A 13511-nucleotide genomic window follows, 5' to 3' on the forward strand; every position below is an offset into this window, starting at 1 on the left:
GCGGGTTGTTCGCAGAGAAGCCCGCGGACAGGCAAGGGGAAGTGCTGAGGAAGGAGCAGGGTTTCACTGCAACCCAGCGGCCCCGCAAGCGGGTGGGTGGCGCATGCGCGGCGCGGGTCGTGGAGTTGTGAATGGTGCGTCTTGTTTGCTAGAGTTTGAGGCGGGCGGGCGCGCGAGGAGGAGAAGGAGGAGGAGGAGGGGTGGGGCCGGCGCGGGGCGGGAGAGCGAGGAGGGCGGCGAGAGGAAGTGGCGGCCGCAGCCGGGGGAGGCTGGAAGCTGTGTCTGCGCGGGCGGGCGGGAGGGAGGACGGCCGGCAACGGCTGAGGCGGGCGGCGGTAGCGTGGGTTGGGCTCCAAGCACACGGCCGCACCTCAGCCTCCCTGGAGCGGGAGGCCACGCGGGCGGGCTCCTGAAACAAAGAGAAGCGGGAGTCCGGGTGCCGCGGGTGGGCGGTCAAGGCGGTCAGCACCGGAGCCCGCCAGCGGGTGCCCGCGCGAGCCTGGGGAGCGCGGCCGGCCGGCGCGGCCTGAGGGCGGGAAGATGCCGCGCGTCGTCCCGGACCAGAGGAGCAAGTTCGAGAACGAGGAGTTCTTCAGGAAGCTGAGCCGCGAGTGCGAGGTGAGGCGGTTGGGGAGGCGCGGAGGCCTCGGCGCGCCCCGAGTGGGCCCGGGGAGGAGAAAAGTTTGAGCGGCTCGGTTGCCGGGAAGCCCCCGGGACGGCGCGCCGGCCGAGGGGGAATCTCGCCCCGGCAAGCAGTCCGCCCACAGGCTCTGCTTGCCCTTATCGGAGCCGCGGGGAGCGGGCGGGCGGGCCGGCGGGTGCCGCCGCGGATTTGACTCCTGATTTCGGGGCCGTCTCTCTGCCTTGCAGATTAAGTACACGGGCTTCAGGGACCGGCCCCACGAGGAGCGCCAGACACGCTTCCAGAACGCCTGCCGCGACGGTCGCTCGGAGATCGTAAGTCGCCGGGGAGGGACCCCCCCACCCTACCCCCGGTGCGCGCGGGGAGGCCGCGGGGACCCAGGCGCGCGCCAGTCACTTGTTGCGCGCGGCCCCGGGCGTGTTCCGGACGGCGCCGCGGACGCTGCGGCTCCCGGAACTGAGCCGGGGGCGCAGGCTCACTTCCTTAGTCCGGATTCGAAAAGCAAGAAAGAGGCAGATGCTGGCGGGGCGGCTCGGCTCGGCCCTCGGGCGGACCCGCCTTCTCCTTGGCCCGCCGCGATGGTTCGGTTCGTGGGATGGTTTGCGTGTCCTAGTGCCGGCTCGGCAATCCGAGCGGAGCTCCAACCGGAGCTTGGCGGAGGTTGTCGCCTAGGCTGTGACCTCCGCCAGACATCGGGGTGCTTGTAGGAAGGATACAGCCCTACGTGTAAAGAATCATTGGAGGGGGATCAGCGATAGGCTTGTTTCTGAGAAGCGAGATTGGTAAATCTATATGAGAAGCTATCTCCCAGTACAGCCGAGAGTAAATCTATTCCACTTATCTGTTGTCCTAATAGAAGAGAGAGACTGTCCTAATAGAAGAGAGAGACGAGAGAAAGGGCCCCAGTGGATGAACAATTTTCTTTTCTTAAAATGTTAAGAATCCGAAAGAAATCTATATTTTCCTTTTTCTAACCTCGATGTGCCTGTCTGAGTATTGGAGTTGCTAAAGAATTGCCTGGTGCTACACAGACAAATCCCATAGTTCATCTAGAGGTTCCTGTTTTATATTTGAAGACTGCTATGGACTCGGCAAGTCCTGGGTTGAAAAATATCGAAGTGATCTAGTTCCTCTCTTGCCTCTTCGTTATCCTCCTTAGAGGTGTTGGTTAGGAAGCAACGAAAAGAAGAACTGTAGGAAAGAGATTTTTTTTGGTTGGGTGGTTTTTGTTTTGTTTTGTTTTAAACTGAAGCACTGTGTAATGAAATCCTAATATTTGCTCAAGTGACAGACCCATTGCCTTAGCCCAAACTTTAAGTAAAGGTACAATTTGAATACAGGTTAACAGTATAAGGCTGTTGGTGAATGTCGCTTTTTTTTTTAATTGAGATGTAGTTCGTATAACAATGAACAACTTGTGCTCGCTTCGGCAGCACATATACTAAAATTGGAACGATACAGAGAAGATTAGCATGGCCCCTGCGCAAGGATGACACGCAAATTCGTGAAGCGTTACATATTTTTAAACTTTATATGCCCCAGAACAGGGGAACGCCAGGGCCAAAAAGGGGGAGTGGGCGGGTAGGGGAGTGGGGGTGGGTGGGTATGGGGGACTTTTGGTATAGCATTGGAAATGTAAATGAGCTAAATACCTAATAAAAAATGGAAAGGAAAAAAAAAAAAACAATGAACAACTTTTTGTCACTGAAACCAGATTTATTTTTAAAGATGTTTTAATATTTTAAATGAAGGCTGTTGGAATTGAATTGCTAGTGAGGTAACACTATAATTAAATATAGCAAGAGCTATTGAATATTTAATCATTCAGGTGTTTCATAAAAGAGAGCCTACCACTTTCAACCCATACCTGATTTCTAGTTACGAGATTCAAAACAAAAAAACATAAGAATGCTTTTTAGTTTTGGCCCTAAGCGGTAGAAGAACACCCTTTAGTGATGATGGCGTCCTTGGCCTGCTTTGTGTAGCAAAAGGTGGGTGGGTGGGATGACCGGTAAAGGGTTTCCTGGATGTCACTAATGTTAAGTATAGAAGATAAGATAAAGTATAATGACTTGCTGTATGCTCAGGCTGAGTTGACTTTCTTTCTTAAATGCAGTGGCACATTTGTTTATGTGTCCTGTCAGAGTTTGGTGCATGCATTACAGACTGGGCGTAGGACACAGTGTGTCTGAACAGCTGTATTTTAATGTTGTTGTGACACAGCAGTGTTACAGCTTGCTGTATTCGTCATAAATTTCCTTTGAGAATGAATTAGACATTCGAGGCTCTCATCTAAATATTCGATCCTACAAATTGTATTTTTCCTTTTTTTTTTCTTTGAGAAGAGGTTCTAGGTAATCTGTCTAGTATTTGGGTGTGCACGTGTGCCAGGGCACACATGGTGGTCAGACAGCAGTTCCCTCCTACCATGTAGATTCCAGGGATTGAAGCTGTCAGTCTGTCAGCAAGCATCCTCACCCATTGAGCCATCTCTCCAAGCCTTGTCCCCCTTTTCCTTATTTTTCTTTTCTGAAGCTGACTTGGAAATATGTCTCTTCATTTTATTTTTTATTTCTCGAAAATATGACTTTATAGCTCAGGCTAGCCTTGTCTGCACAGCTGTCCTCCTGAAGAACATGTTTTCATTCCATACTTGGAGTCTTTTTTGAGATTATAATATTATTACATTTCTCCCTTTCCTTTCTTTCCTGAAAGCTTTCCCACATGCCCTTCACTCTCCCTCAAATTCACGGTCTCTTCTTTCATTGTTTTCTGATACATATATGCATATATGTTTCTAAATAGGACGTGTTCAGTCCATATACTGTTGCTTTTATGTATGTTTTCAAGACTTGCCATCTGGCACAGGACAGCCCATCAGTGTGCTCTTCCCTAGCTAGACTACCTCTCCCACTCCCAGCTTCCCTTGGTTGCCTTGGTTTTTTTGTGTGGGTTGAGTCCTCGTGGGCTTGTCCCCAGCCACTTTGGCATGTCCAGTGTCATCCTTCTTTAGTTCCGGTTAGACCGTCATGTTGGTGAGGTTTTGTGAGTATAGCTTCTGACATTACTAGGCAACACAGTCTCATAGAATTCCCTGAGCCTCTGGCCCTCAGCATCATTGGCTTCCTCAGTGTTCCCCAAGCCTTAGGTGCAGGAATGCCTTGTAGATGTATCCACTGGGACTAGCTCCACAACAGGGATTGTATTTTTTAATTTAGTGGAGGGGGCAGAGTGTATGCCATGGTGAATAGGTGGGGGTCACCTTTTGTTCTTTTTTCTTCCTCCCTTCCTTTCTTCCTTCCTTCCTTCCTTCCTTCCTTCCTTCCTTCCTTCCTTCCTTCCTTCCTTTCTTTCTTTCTTTCTTTCTTTCTTTCTTTCTTTCACCATGTGGGTCCCAGAGTTTGGATTTATGTTATCAGAGTTGGCTGTAAGAACCTTTACCTTAATCATTGGCCCTTTGCTGAGTAGTTTTAACTATTTGTACTTGGGAAGGAATTTCACATTTCCTTCTCTTTGATTTTCATCTTTTAATTAATTTTTACCTGTTCTCCTGAGCACCCCAGTACTGAAGTGAACCTTACGGGTTTTTTTGTTTGTTTTTGGTTTTTCCCGAGACAGGGTTTCTCTGGTAGTCCTGGAACTCACTCTGTAGACCAGGCTGCCTCTGCCTCTTCCCGAGAGCTGGAATTAAAGGCGTGTGCCACCACTTGAGCACGGCCTCGAGCGTGCTAGGCAGTATCATGTAACTGAGCTGTATCCCTGGCCCTTTTGAAAAAAAAATGTATTTTAAACTTTGAGAGAGGGTCTACTAAGTTGATTTGAACTTGTGATCTTTCCATGAGGCAGGGTTTCTCTGTAGTCCTGGCTATCCTGGAACTAGCTCTGTAGACCAGGCTGTCCTCAAATGAAACAGAGATCTTCCTGTCTTTGCTTTTTAGTGGATCACTACCATGTAGCTCTTCATGCCTTCTGACTAGCCAGGATTTTGTTATTTCTATTTATTTCATTTATTTTTGGTGGATTTAGGAGCAGGGGCAGTAGGCAAGTTCTCAAGTAGCCCAGGTTGGCCTTAAATTAATTCAGCATGTAGCTGAGGGTGGCCTTGAACTGATTCTTTTTCCTCACATTTAAATATAGGATCCTATGGGCTAGGGCTGCTACAGCCAGTAGTTGAGGTCATACCTACCCTTTTCTCCAAAGAAAACTTACAGAGAGGACCTCTGGAAGAGCAGTCAGTGCTCTTAACTGCTGAGCCATCTCTCCAAATCTCCAGCCCTTTTTTTTTTTTTTAACTTTTTTATTTTCTCACTAATATATACATTTTTTTAAAAAGATTTATTTATTTTATGTATATGAGTCACTGTAACTGTACAGATGGTTTTGAGTCATCATGTGGTTGTTGGGAATTGAACTCAGAACCTCTGCTCACTCCAGGCCCTGCTTACTCAGGCCCAAAGATTTCCGACACACCAGAAAAGGGCATCAAATCTCATTACGGATGGTTGTGAGCCACCATATGGTTGCTGGGATTTGAACTCAGGACCTTCGAAAGAGCAGTCAGTGCTCTTAACCACTGAGCCATCTCTCTAGCCCACTAATATATACTTTTTTTTTTTTTTAAGATTTATTTATTATTATATGTAAATACACTGTAGCTGTCTTCAGACACTCCAGAAGAGGGAGTCAGATCTTGTTACAGATGGTTGTGAGCCACCATGTGGTTGCTGAGATTTGAACTCTGGACCTTCGGAAGAACACTCGGGTGCTCTTACCCACTGAGCCATCTCACCAGCCCTAATATATACTTTTAATCATGAAATTTGAATGGTAAGAAGTATGGGGGTTCTAAAATAAAGTATGCCATTTTACTGTTCTCAGAGTTTTTCCAACTCTTTTATATGTGTTATTCCTTTAAAAAGACCCTATATTTTAATGGAATAAAACATCAGGTGACAAACCTCTTTGATCCTAGATCTCAGGAAACAGGCAGATCAATATGAATTTCAGACTAGCTTGGTCTCTGGTGAGTTTCAGGCTATCCAGGCCTTCAATAGTAAGACTCTGTCGGGGGGTGGTAGGGAGGAAAGAAGAAAAGAAGAAAAAGATGGGATTGCAGTACTTGCTTATCAGTTTTTGTTACTTTTCTTCCCCAGGTTGGATTTAACCTGCTAAACTCTCTGCCATTATGGAAGGCTAGCTCTCAGGAATTTCTCTTTGGTTGTGTGGATAGATAGGCTTTGTGCCTATAGCCCGTAGTCTCAGTACTGGAGAAACTGAGTGAAAAAGATTACTTAGGCCCTGGAATTTGAAAAAAGCCTGGGCAAAATAGCCAGATATGGTCTTCAAAGACAAAGCTTAGTTAGCATGCTAGACAGCTCATGCTTATAATCACAGGACTTGGGTACTCAAGACAGGAGGACTGCCTTGAATTTGAACTTCATACCAAGTTAAGGGCATTCTGTAGGGGGAGGATTGTTTCCCTTATATTATTCAGCATACAGTTAGTGATGAATGGTAAAATAAGGAAACTGAGGTATACCGTCATACAGCATAGGCAGATTTCCTTCTACAATAATGGTTTTCATTTAGCGGGGAGGATGGGGTTAGACGGGATTTCATGTAGCCCAGGCTGGTTTTACACTTAAGATGTAGCCAAAGATGCACTTGAACTTGTGAATGCTTTTCATTTGAACTTGTACTGGTGGGGCTTTTAATGGGTAAAACTTACCCAGTTAAGAGATTGAGCAGTTAGGCTGATGAAATATACGTACAGTACCAGTAATAGAAGTAGGAGCTGTAGAGGAAAAAGGATTAACTCAAGGCCAGTTTGGGCTGCATAGTGAGGCCACCATTTTTGAAGTTGTTAATCCTGGGGGGGTGGAGGGAACTAAGGATAAAGGTATCATCTACTGACATTGAGCAAATCCCCTGATTGCAAGCCCCTTGCTTTCCAATGAATATTATGTTTCTAAAGAATTGATGCTTCAAAGTTTAATTAGCAAGATAAAACTGGCTCCAGCAAAGCGGAATTCATACCTAGATGACTTTAAAACATTATATATGATGGCCACGGGCCAGAAAAGGGCACTGGACCCTCTAGAACTGAAGTTACAAATGATTGTGAGCCACCACAAGAAGGTTTAGAATCCAGCTCAGACCCTCTGGGAGAGTATACAGTGTTCTAGAGAACTGAGCCATCTCTCCAGCCCCTGAAATGTATTGTGGGTTTTTTGTTTTGTTTTGTTTTTGTTTTTGTTTCAAGCTGGTCTCACAGTGTATCTCTGGCTGTCCTGGAACTCATTGTGTAGACCAGGTTGGCCTCAAACTCAGAGAAATCTGCCTGCTTCTGCCTCCCAAGTGCTGAGATGAAAGGCATGTGCCACTGTGCAAAGCTGAAAATGTGTTTTTGTTTTTGGGGTTTTGTTTTGGGTTTGTTTTGTTTTGTTTTGTTTTGAAATACAGCTTTTGAGCTGAAGAGATGGCTCAGCAGTTCAGAGCACTGGCTGCTCTTCCAGAGGTCCTGAGTTCAATTCCCAGCAACCACATGGTGGCTCACAACCATCTGTAATGGAATCTAATGCCCTCTTCTGGTGTGTCTGAAGACAGCGACAGTGACAGTGTACTCAACATATATAAATAAATAAATCTTTTAAAAAAAAAAGAAATACAGCTTTTACTTACTTCTTTGTAAAGCTCTCTTGGAAAGAGGAATAATGGTGTTTCTGGTTTTTGTTTGTTAGTATGTAAGGAAGTAAGAGTTAAGTTGCTCAGAGACTATATAATATGACACTGTGGCACTTTTAGGCCGTTTTAGATTGTTCTGTGATTTGAGCTATGCCATCTAACTTTTTTTTTTTTTCAGACAGGCTCTCATTTTGTTGTTCTAGCTGTCTTGGAACTCACTATATAAACCAGGCCGGCCTCGAATTTATAGCAGTCCACCTGCCTCTCTCCAGAGTACTGCTAGAGTTGAAGATATCACACCTGGCCTCCTAGTACATTTTTATCATGGGCCTTGGAGCTCATGCTTAAAAACATATATTTAAATACTGCATTGGTTTTTGTTTTTATAAACATACCACACATGGTTACATTTTCTTGAGTCAAAAGCTCAAGAAAAAAAAAATCTCATATATACAACTTTATATTATGCTTTAAATTCAAAACCATGAGTGATTTTTCACATTTGAAAATAAAGCTTAAATGCAAGGATAGAGGTTCTGGTTAGACACAAGCAATTTGAGTTCCTAACGTCAGCAAAAAAATGACCTGAAATAAAGTATTGATTCCATGTCTGATTTTATATTTAAGCAGCCAATGGCAAATGTCCTTAAAGTGGAATCAGATGTTTGTAACTTAATACTTAAGAAAAATGATGAGTGCATGTTTTTTACTTTTAAGTATTCTTGGTGCTGCCTAGCTTAAGACATAAACTGATGTAAAAATAAATGACTGCCTGCATAATTTATGTAATGTCCTGCTTCTGATCCTGTTTGTATTGATTTTTCTAAAAGGCTTTTGTGGCTACAGGAACCAATCTGTCTCTCCAGTTTTTTCCGGCCAGCTGGCAGGGAGAACAGCGACAAACACCTAGCCGGGAATATGTCGACTTAGAGAGAGAAGCAGGCAAGGTAGGAAACATCTTTTTGCAATTTCAAGTATTGTTGATTGTTTTATTATTGTCTGATTACTTGCGTTTTAATAAGGAGATTATTAGTCTGACCACCCAGACATATGGTCAGATTTGTTTTCACGATAAAAGAATGTAAAATGATTTTAATAACTTATAACATTTGATTTCTAATTTCATAGATATAATAGTTACTATGGGAAGTTCTTATAGAAAGGTAATATTCTACATTTACTATTAAATTTTAATTTCTTTAAAAGTTAACAAGAAATTTTTTGTGTCTACTAAAATGTTACTATAGGCCTGTGAAATTTGGTGGTGGGGGGAATGATGGGACCTGACATGACTATGTTTAAAAGTTTGGTTTTTTGTTTTGGTTTGTTTTGTTTGTTTGTTTGTTTGTTTTACATTTCTGTATTTAGAAACAAAGTATAGATAACTATTTTGTTAATGTAGCAGATTTGATTTTTAGAAAAATAAGAAATCTCTTTAAAATATTTTCTATTTTAAGAAAAGTTTCTGGAAATTAAAATAAATATGCCTTATAATTTTTATGTTAGAAGTTAGAATTATGAAAGTATAGATGGGAATATTTATACTAATAGCTATTAAAAATCTGTGCATTACTTGATAAAAATTTAATAGTATTTTAGATTGGTTGATCTTTGATCAAGGAGTCAGGGAGATATCATGAGCATATATGATATAAATCTATAAAACTTTAAAGAATAAAATTTTTTTTAAAGTCAGGAGTTGATTTAATGGAAAAAATTTGAAGAACTTTTGTATCCAATTTATACTCAGTATTTCTGTTTCCTTTGTAGAATAGTTTTATTTGTTTTTTGGTTGGTATTTTGGAGGTTTTGTTTGTTTGTTCTCTGGGTTATTTTTGGCTTGAGACATGATCTCTTGTAGCTATCGCCAACCTAGAACTCTTATTCCTCCTGACTCCACCTTGAACTAATAGGGTTACAGGCGTGTGTCTTCCCACCGGGCTTGTAGTATGTTACCATTCCTGTTTCTAGCAACATGCTAAATGATTTTTCCAAGTGTCATTATGAGTAGCATAAACTTTTGAGTTATTTGCCTGTGGAATGACAGATTTTGGGGTCAGCTCCTGGACTTAGTGAGCTCCAAGTCAGCCTGGGCTATAGTGAGACCCTACCTCAAAACAAAACAATGTTGGCGAGGTGGCTCAGCAGGTAAGAGTGTGTGCCTGGCAACCTTGACCTGAGTTGGATCCCCAGAATTCTTACAAAAAGTCCAGAGCTGGAGCTGTTACCACAGCTTCAGCATTCCTACCACAAGGTGAGAGTTGGAGCCCAGAGGATCTACTAGAAGACAGTAGAGTAAATATCTCAGTCTCAGAAACAACAGGAGGGAGACCCTGCCTAAAAACAAAATAGACAATCTGGGACCCAAAAAAGTTGTCCTCTGGAGTTAAGACACATCTGTACCCTTAATTCTTAAAAAAACAACCAAAAAAGAAATCGCAACATATATACATTAATTAAAAGATTTTTATCTGTTTAAAGTACAGTGAAGGATTTTGTTTAGTTCTGTGATGTTATATTTTATCTTTTATGGGTAACCAGCTAATCTTTAGATTGAAAGGGGAAAGACTGCAGGATTTGTTTTAAAAATGAGTAATAGTTACATAATTTACTTTCTTGTATAAACTTGTTTAATTGGAAAATGAAAATTCATATTCATAATCTGTAAATTTTAGTAGCAAATGATAAAACTGATGTACGATATCAGGAAATTTATGTCTTATTAATACTGGATTTAGAAGTTTGTTTTTCTAAGAGAGAGACAGATGGTAAGTATTTTCAGTTTTGCAGGCTTTGCTCTCTTGTTGCAGCTATTCACCTCTGTAGTTGTAGTGTCTAGAGAGCTAAATACTGCACATAAACAAGTGGGTGGGGCTGTATCCAAGAATGTGGTAATGCTAGCCAAAATCAGGATCTTTTATATGACAAATTGTTTGTACATATAGATGACAGATCTTTCATATATAGTTTTGCCAACAAAAATACAGAAAACAAAAAAACATCATCCTAACATATTGCTGTGTGCTGCTGAAATAAAGTACTCCGGTTTACTGAGACTAGGTTTTTTCATTCATGGCATTCAGACTATGGGATCAAGTATTTTCTTTCTCCCTTTTTATGCTTTTTTTTTTTTTTTTTTTTTTTTTTTTTATTATATGTAAGTACACTGTAACTGTCTTCAGGCACACCAGAAGAGGGTGTCAGATCTCATTACGGGTGGTTGTGAGCCACCATGTGGTTGCTGGGATTTGAACTCAGGACCTTCGGAAGAGCAGTCAGTGATCTTACCCGCTAAGCCATCTCGCCAGCCCTTATGCTTTGTTTTTATTATCATTAGACTTTCTGTCTCCACAGGCTTAGGATTAACTACCAAAAAACAATTAGAACTTTTCCAAAATGCTAATTATTTGCCAATGTTAAGTCTTTTTATCAGATACGAAATGAGTATCATCTCATATTTTTTCACCTTGTTTGAACTCCTGATCGTCCTGCCTGTACCATCCAAGTGCTGGATTTGTGATGGTGTAAATCCCATTGCTTTAACCGAGTTACCTTCCAAACTTCTGTTTCTCTTGACGGATAAGTGACTAGGAATATTTGCGATTTTAAATAGGTGGTGTTGGGAGAGAAGCTGTTATTTGGACAAACCCTAGAAAAGATTAAGAAATGATGTCCATGTAGACATCTAAGGGGGAATGTTCTAGATAAGGAAAAAGGTCCTTTACCACTGTAAAGGACCCAGAGTGAGAACGTGCACTATATAGTATATAAACAGCAGATAGTCTAGTATGGCTAGATTAGCCTAGGATGGGAGTAGTAGATGAGGTAAGGGAAATAAAACAAGGAGCTGGTTTGTTTTTTGAGACAGTTTCTCTGTAGCCCTGGCTGTCCTGGAACTCACCCTGTAGACCAGGCTGGCCTTGAGCTCAGAAATCCTCCTGCCTCTGCCTCCCAAGTGCTGGGATTAAAGGTGTGCATCACTACAGACTGGATGACAGATTTTTTTAAATGAATTTTTATTTGTGTATACTCATGTGAGATTATACATGTGGTCAGAGGGCACCTTGTAGGAATCTGTTCTATGTGTCAGTCCTGGGAATTGAATTCGGGTTATCAGGCTTGGCAGCAAGTGTTTTTGCCCACTGAGCTGTCTGATCTGCCCAAAGGTGCTGTTTTTTTGTTTTTGTTTTGTTTGTTTACTGTTATTTTTTAATTTCTCCTGGTTTATTTGTTTTAATTTTTAAAGTCAGGGTCTCCCATAGGTCAGACTGATCTTGACTTTGCTGTACAGTTGAGTCTGGTCTTGAACTTCCGGTACTCTTCCCTCGTCCTCTAGTATCCTGGGTAAAGTCTGTGAGGCCTTGCACCAGGCTTGGCGTGGACTTATATTCTGAATGAAATGGAGAGTGCTTTCAGGGTTCTTCGCAGGTGAATGATATGGTCTGTGATAGGTTTTGACAGGCTCACTCAGCATTCTAGGTTGATAATAGACTGTGAGGGCCAGAGTGAAGTAGGGGAACCAGTTTGGCTATTGAAGTAATCTTGGCAAGGCAGTAGAGGTGTAGTGAGAGGTGGATGTGTTCTGAAATAAAACCATCTGGATTTGTTTATGGACTGGATGCAGTGGGTGGGAAAGAGAGTACTAAGAACGACTCCACCTCTTTGGCTAGAACAACTGGAAATATGGGTGCCATCATGAGATAGGAAAGGCAGTGTAGATGGAGTAAGAAACAGGTTTGCTCAATTCAGGACATGTGGATTTGTGATGGTTGCTGTTTTTATAGCTTCTGTTTCCTTACTGCCTACCCTGAACTACCAGAGCTTAGCAGACTCCTTTTTAAAGTGCCCCTTCATCTGTTTATCTCAGGAGTCCAGTGACCTTGGAAAAAGGTCAGTATTATTGAAATGTTGTTTAAATACAATAAAATGCTCCTAGATTAATGGCATAATTTTCACTTTAACAAACATTTGTGTACATATGAATGCCTTTATGGTTAAAATAATGTTTCAGCCATGCCAAGAAATTTTCTCATGCTCCTTTACGTAAGTCTGGGGTTGTAGCTGTGTGGTTCTGGGTCAAGGTCTCTCTTGAGGTTACAGTCAAACTGTCAGATAAGGCTGGACAGTCTCTGAAGACTTGTCTAGAACCAAGCTCATAGGACTTCTGTCTCTAGACATGTGTGCTTCTCTCTATGCAGAGAAAATGAATGAAGTCACCATGCTTTTTATGACCACTTCTCCACTCATTTGTGTCTCATTCGGTTATTAGCAGCTGGTCACTAAGTCCAGGCCACATTCAACCGAGAAGGGGATTGTTACACTTGGGGAGAGTACCAGGATGATGGGATCATTGGCCATGTTGGAGCCTAGCCACAATGCTAATTCTTAAATTTAGTGAATTAAGAACAGCTTACAATGTTAGTAAAGAAAAAACAAAGAATTCTTTTATTTAAAAGGGTAGTTTTGTGATTTAAGGAAATGCTTCAGAAAATAACCCCCTTTATTCATTCTTGGCTTTTGTGATAGCAGGAGTATTTTTACCTAGGCCAATTGACACAGGTCTATAATCTCAGTTTCTCAGGAAGCCAAATAGGATTAAAAGTTCACGTCCTTTCTGACCTGTAGAATGCGTTCAAGGATAGCCTGGGCAACCTAAGGAGACTGACTCAAAATAAAAGGCACAAAGAGGCCTGGAAATATAGATTAGTTATAGAGCTCTTGTCTAGCACTGTAAGCCCTAGGTTCAAACACACCCCCACCACTCGGTTTTCCCCTCAAACTTAGGAGCTTTTGTTTTCATTTTATAAAAAAATTTTCACACCAAGTGTCTTTAATAAGAAAGGTCTGTTAGTAACTGTTACCTATAAATAGGTACTTGTGTGAGATCAACTTAGAGCATAGTATTATATATTTTTGTTTTGAAGTACTTGAAACTTTTGGGAGGACAGGATCTATGAATCAGACTGGCTTTGAAACTTAAAGAAAGATTAAGTATATTGGTGTTTTGCCTGTTTTTAAGTCTGTGTGCACCTGGTGCCCACGGAAGAGGCCAGAAGAGGACATTGGATTCCCAAGAACTAGAGTATAGAGGATTGCGAACTGTCTGTCACATGGGTGCTGGGGATAGAACCTGGTCCTCTGGAAGAACAGCCAGTTCTCTTAACCTCTGAGCCATCTCTCCAGC

The 13511-nt window shown here is 42.2% G+C and overlaps 1 protein-coding gene and 1 non-coding gene across 5 annotated transcripts in view; both read left to right on the top strand.

The window, feature by feature from the left end:
* The first annotated feature begins 238 nt into the window (after positions 1–238).
* Cbfb (core binding factor beta) overlaps positions 239–13511 on the top strand; it is a 47316-nt gene continuing 34043 nt past the window's right edge. For 3 of the 4 annotated variants that reach the window (NM_001161458.1, NM_022309.4, NM_001161457.1), the window contains exons 1-3: positions 239–618; positions 871–957; positions 8158–8274. In NM_001161458.1, coding sequence (NP_001154930.1) covers positions 541–618; positions 871–957; positions 8158–8274 — 282 coding nt within the window. In that variant the 5' untranslated portion in view covers positions 239–540. The remainder of the gene's footprint in view (positions 619–870; positions 958–8157; positions 8275–13511) is intronic. The other variant, NM_001161456.1, reaches the window with a different exon arrangement.
* Gm22063 lies at positions 2061–2167 on the top strand. Its single transcript, XR_003947638.1, has one exon. It is a non-coding gene; the product is annotated as a U6 spliceosomal RNA (small nuclear RNA).

Source organism: Mus musculus, chromosome 8 (assembly GCF_000001635.26).
Source record: "Mus musculus strain C57BL/6J chromosome 8, GRCm38.p6 C57BL/6J".
NCBI classification, from domain to species: domain Eukaryota; kingdom Metazoa; phylum Chordata; class Mammalia; order Rodentia; family Muridae; genus Mus; species Mus musculus.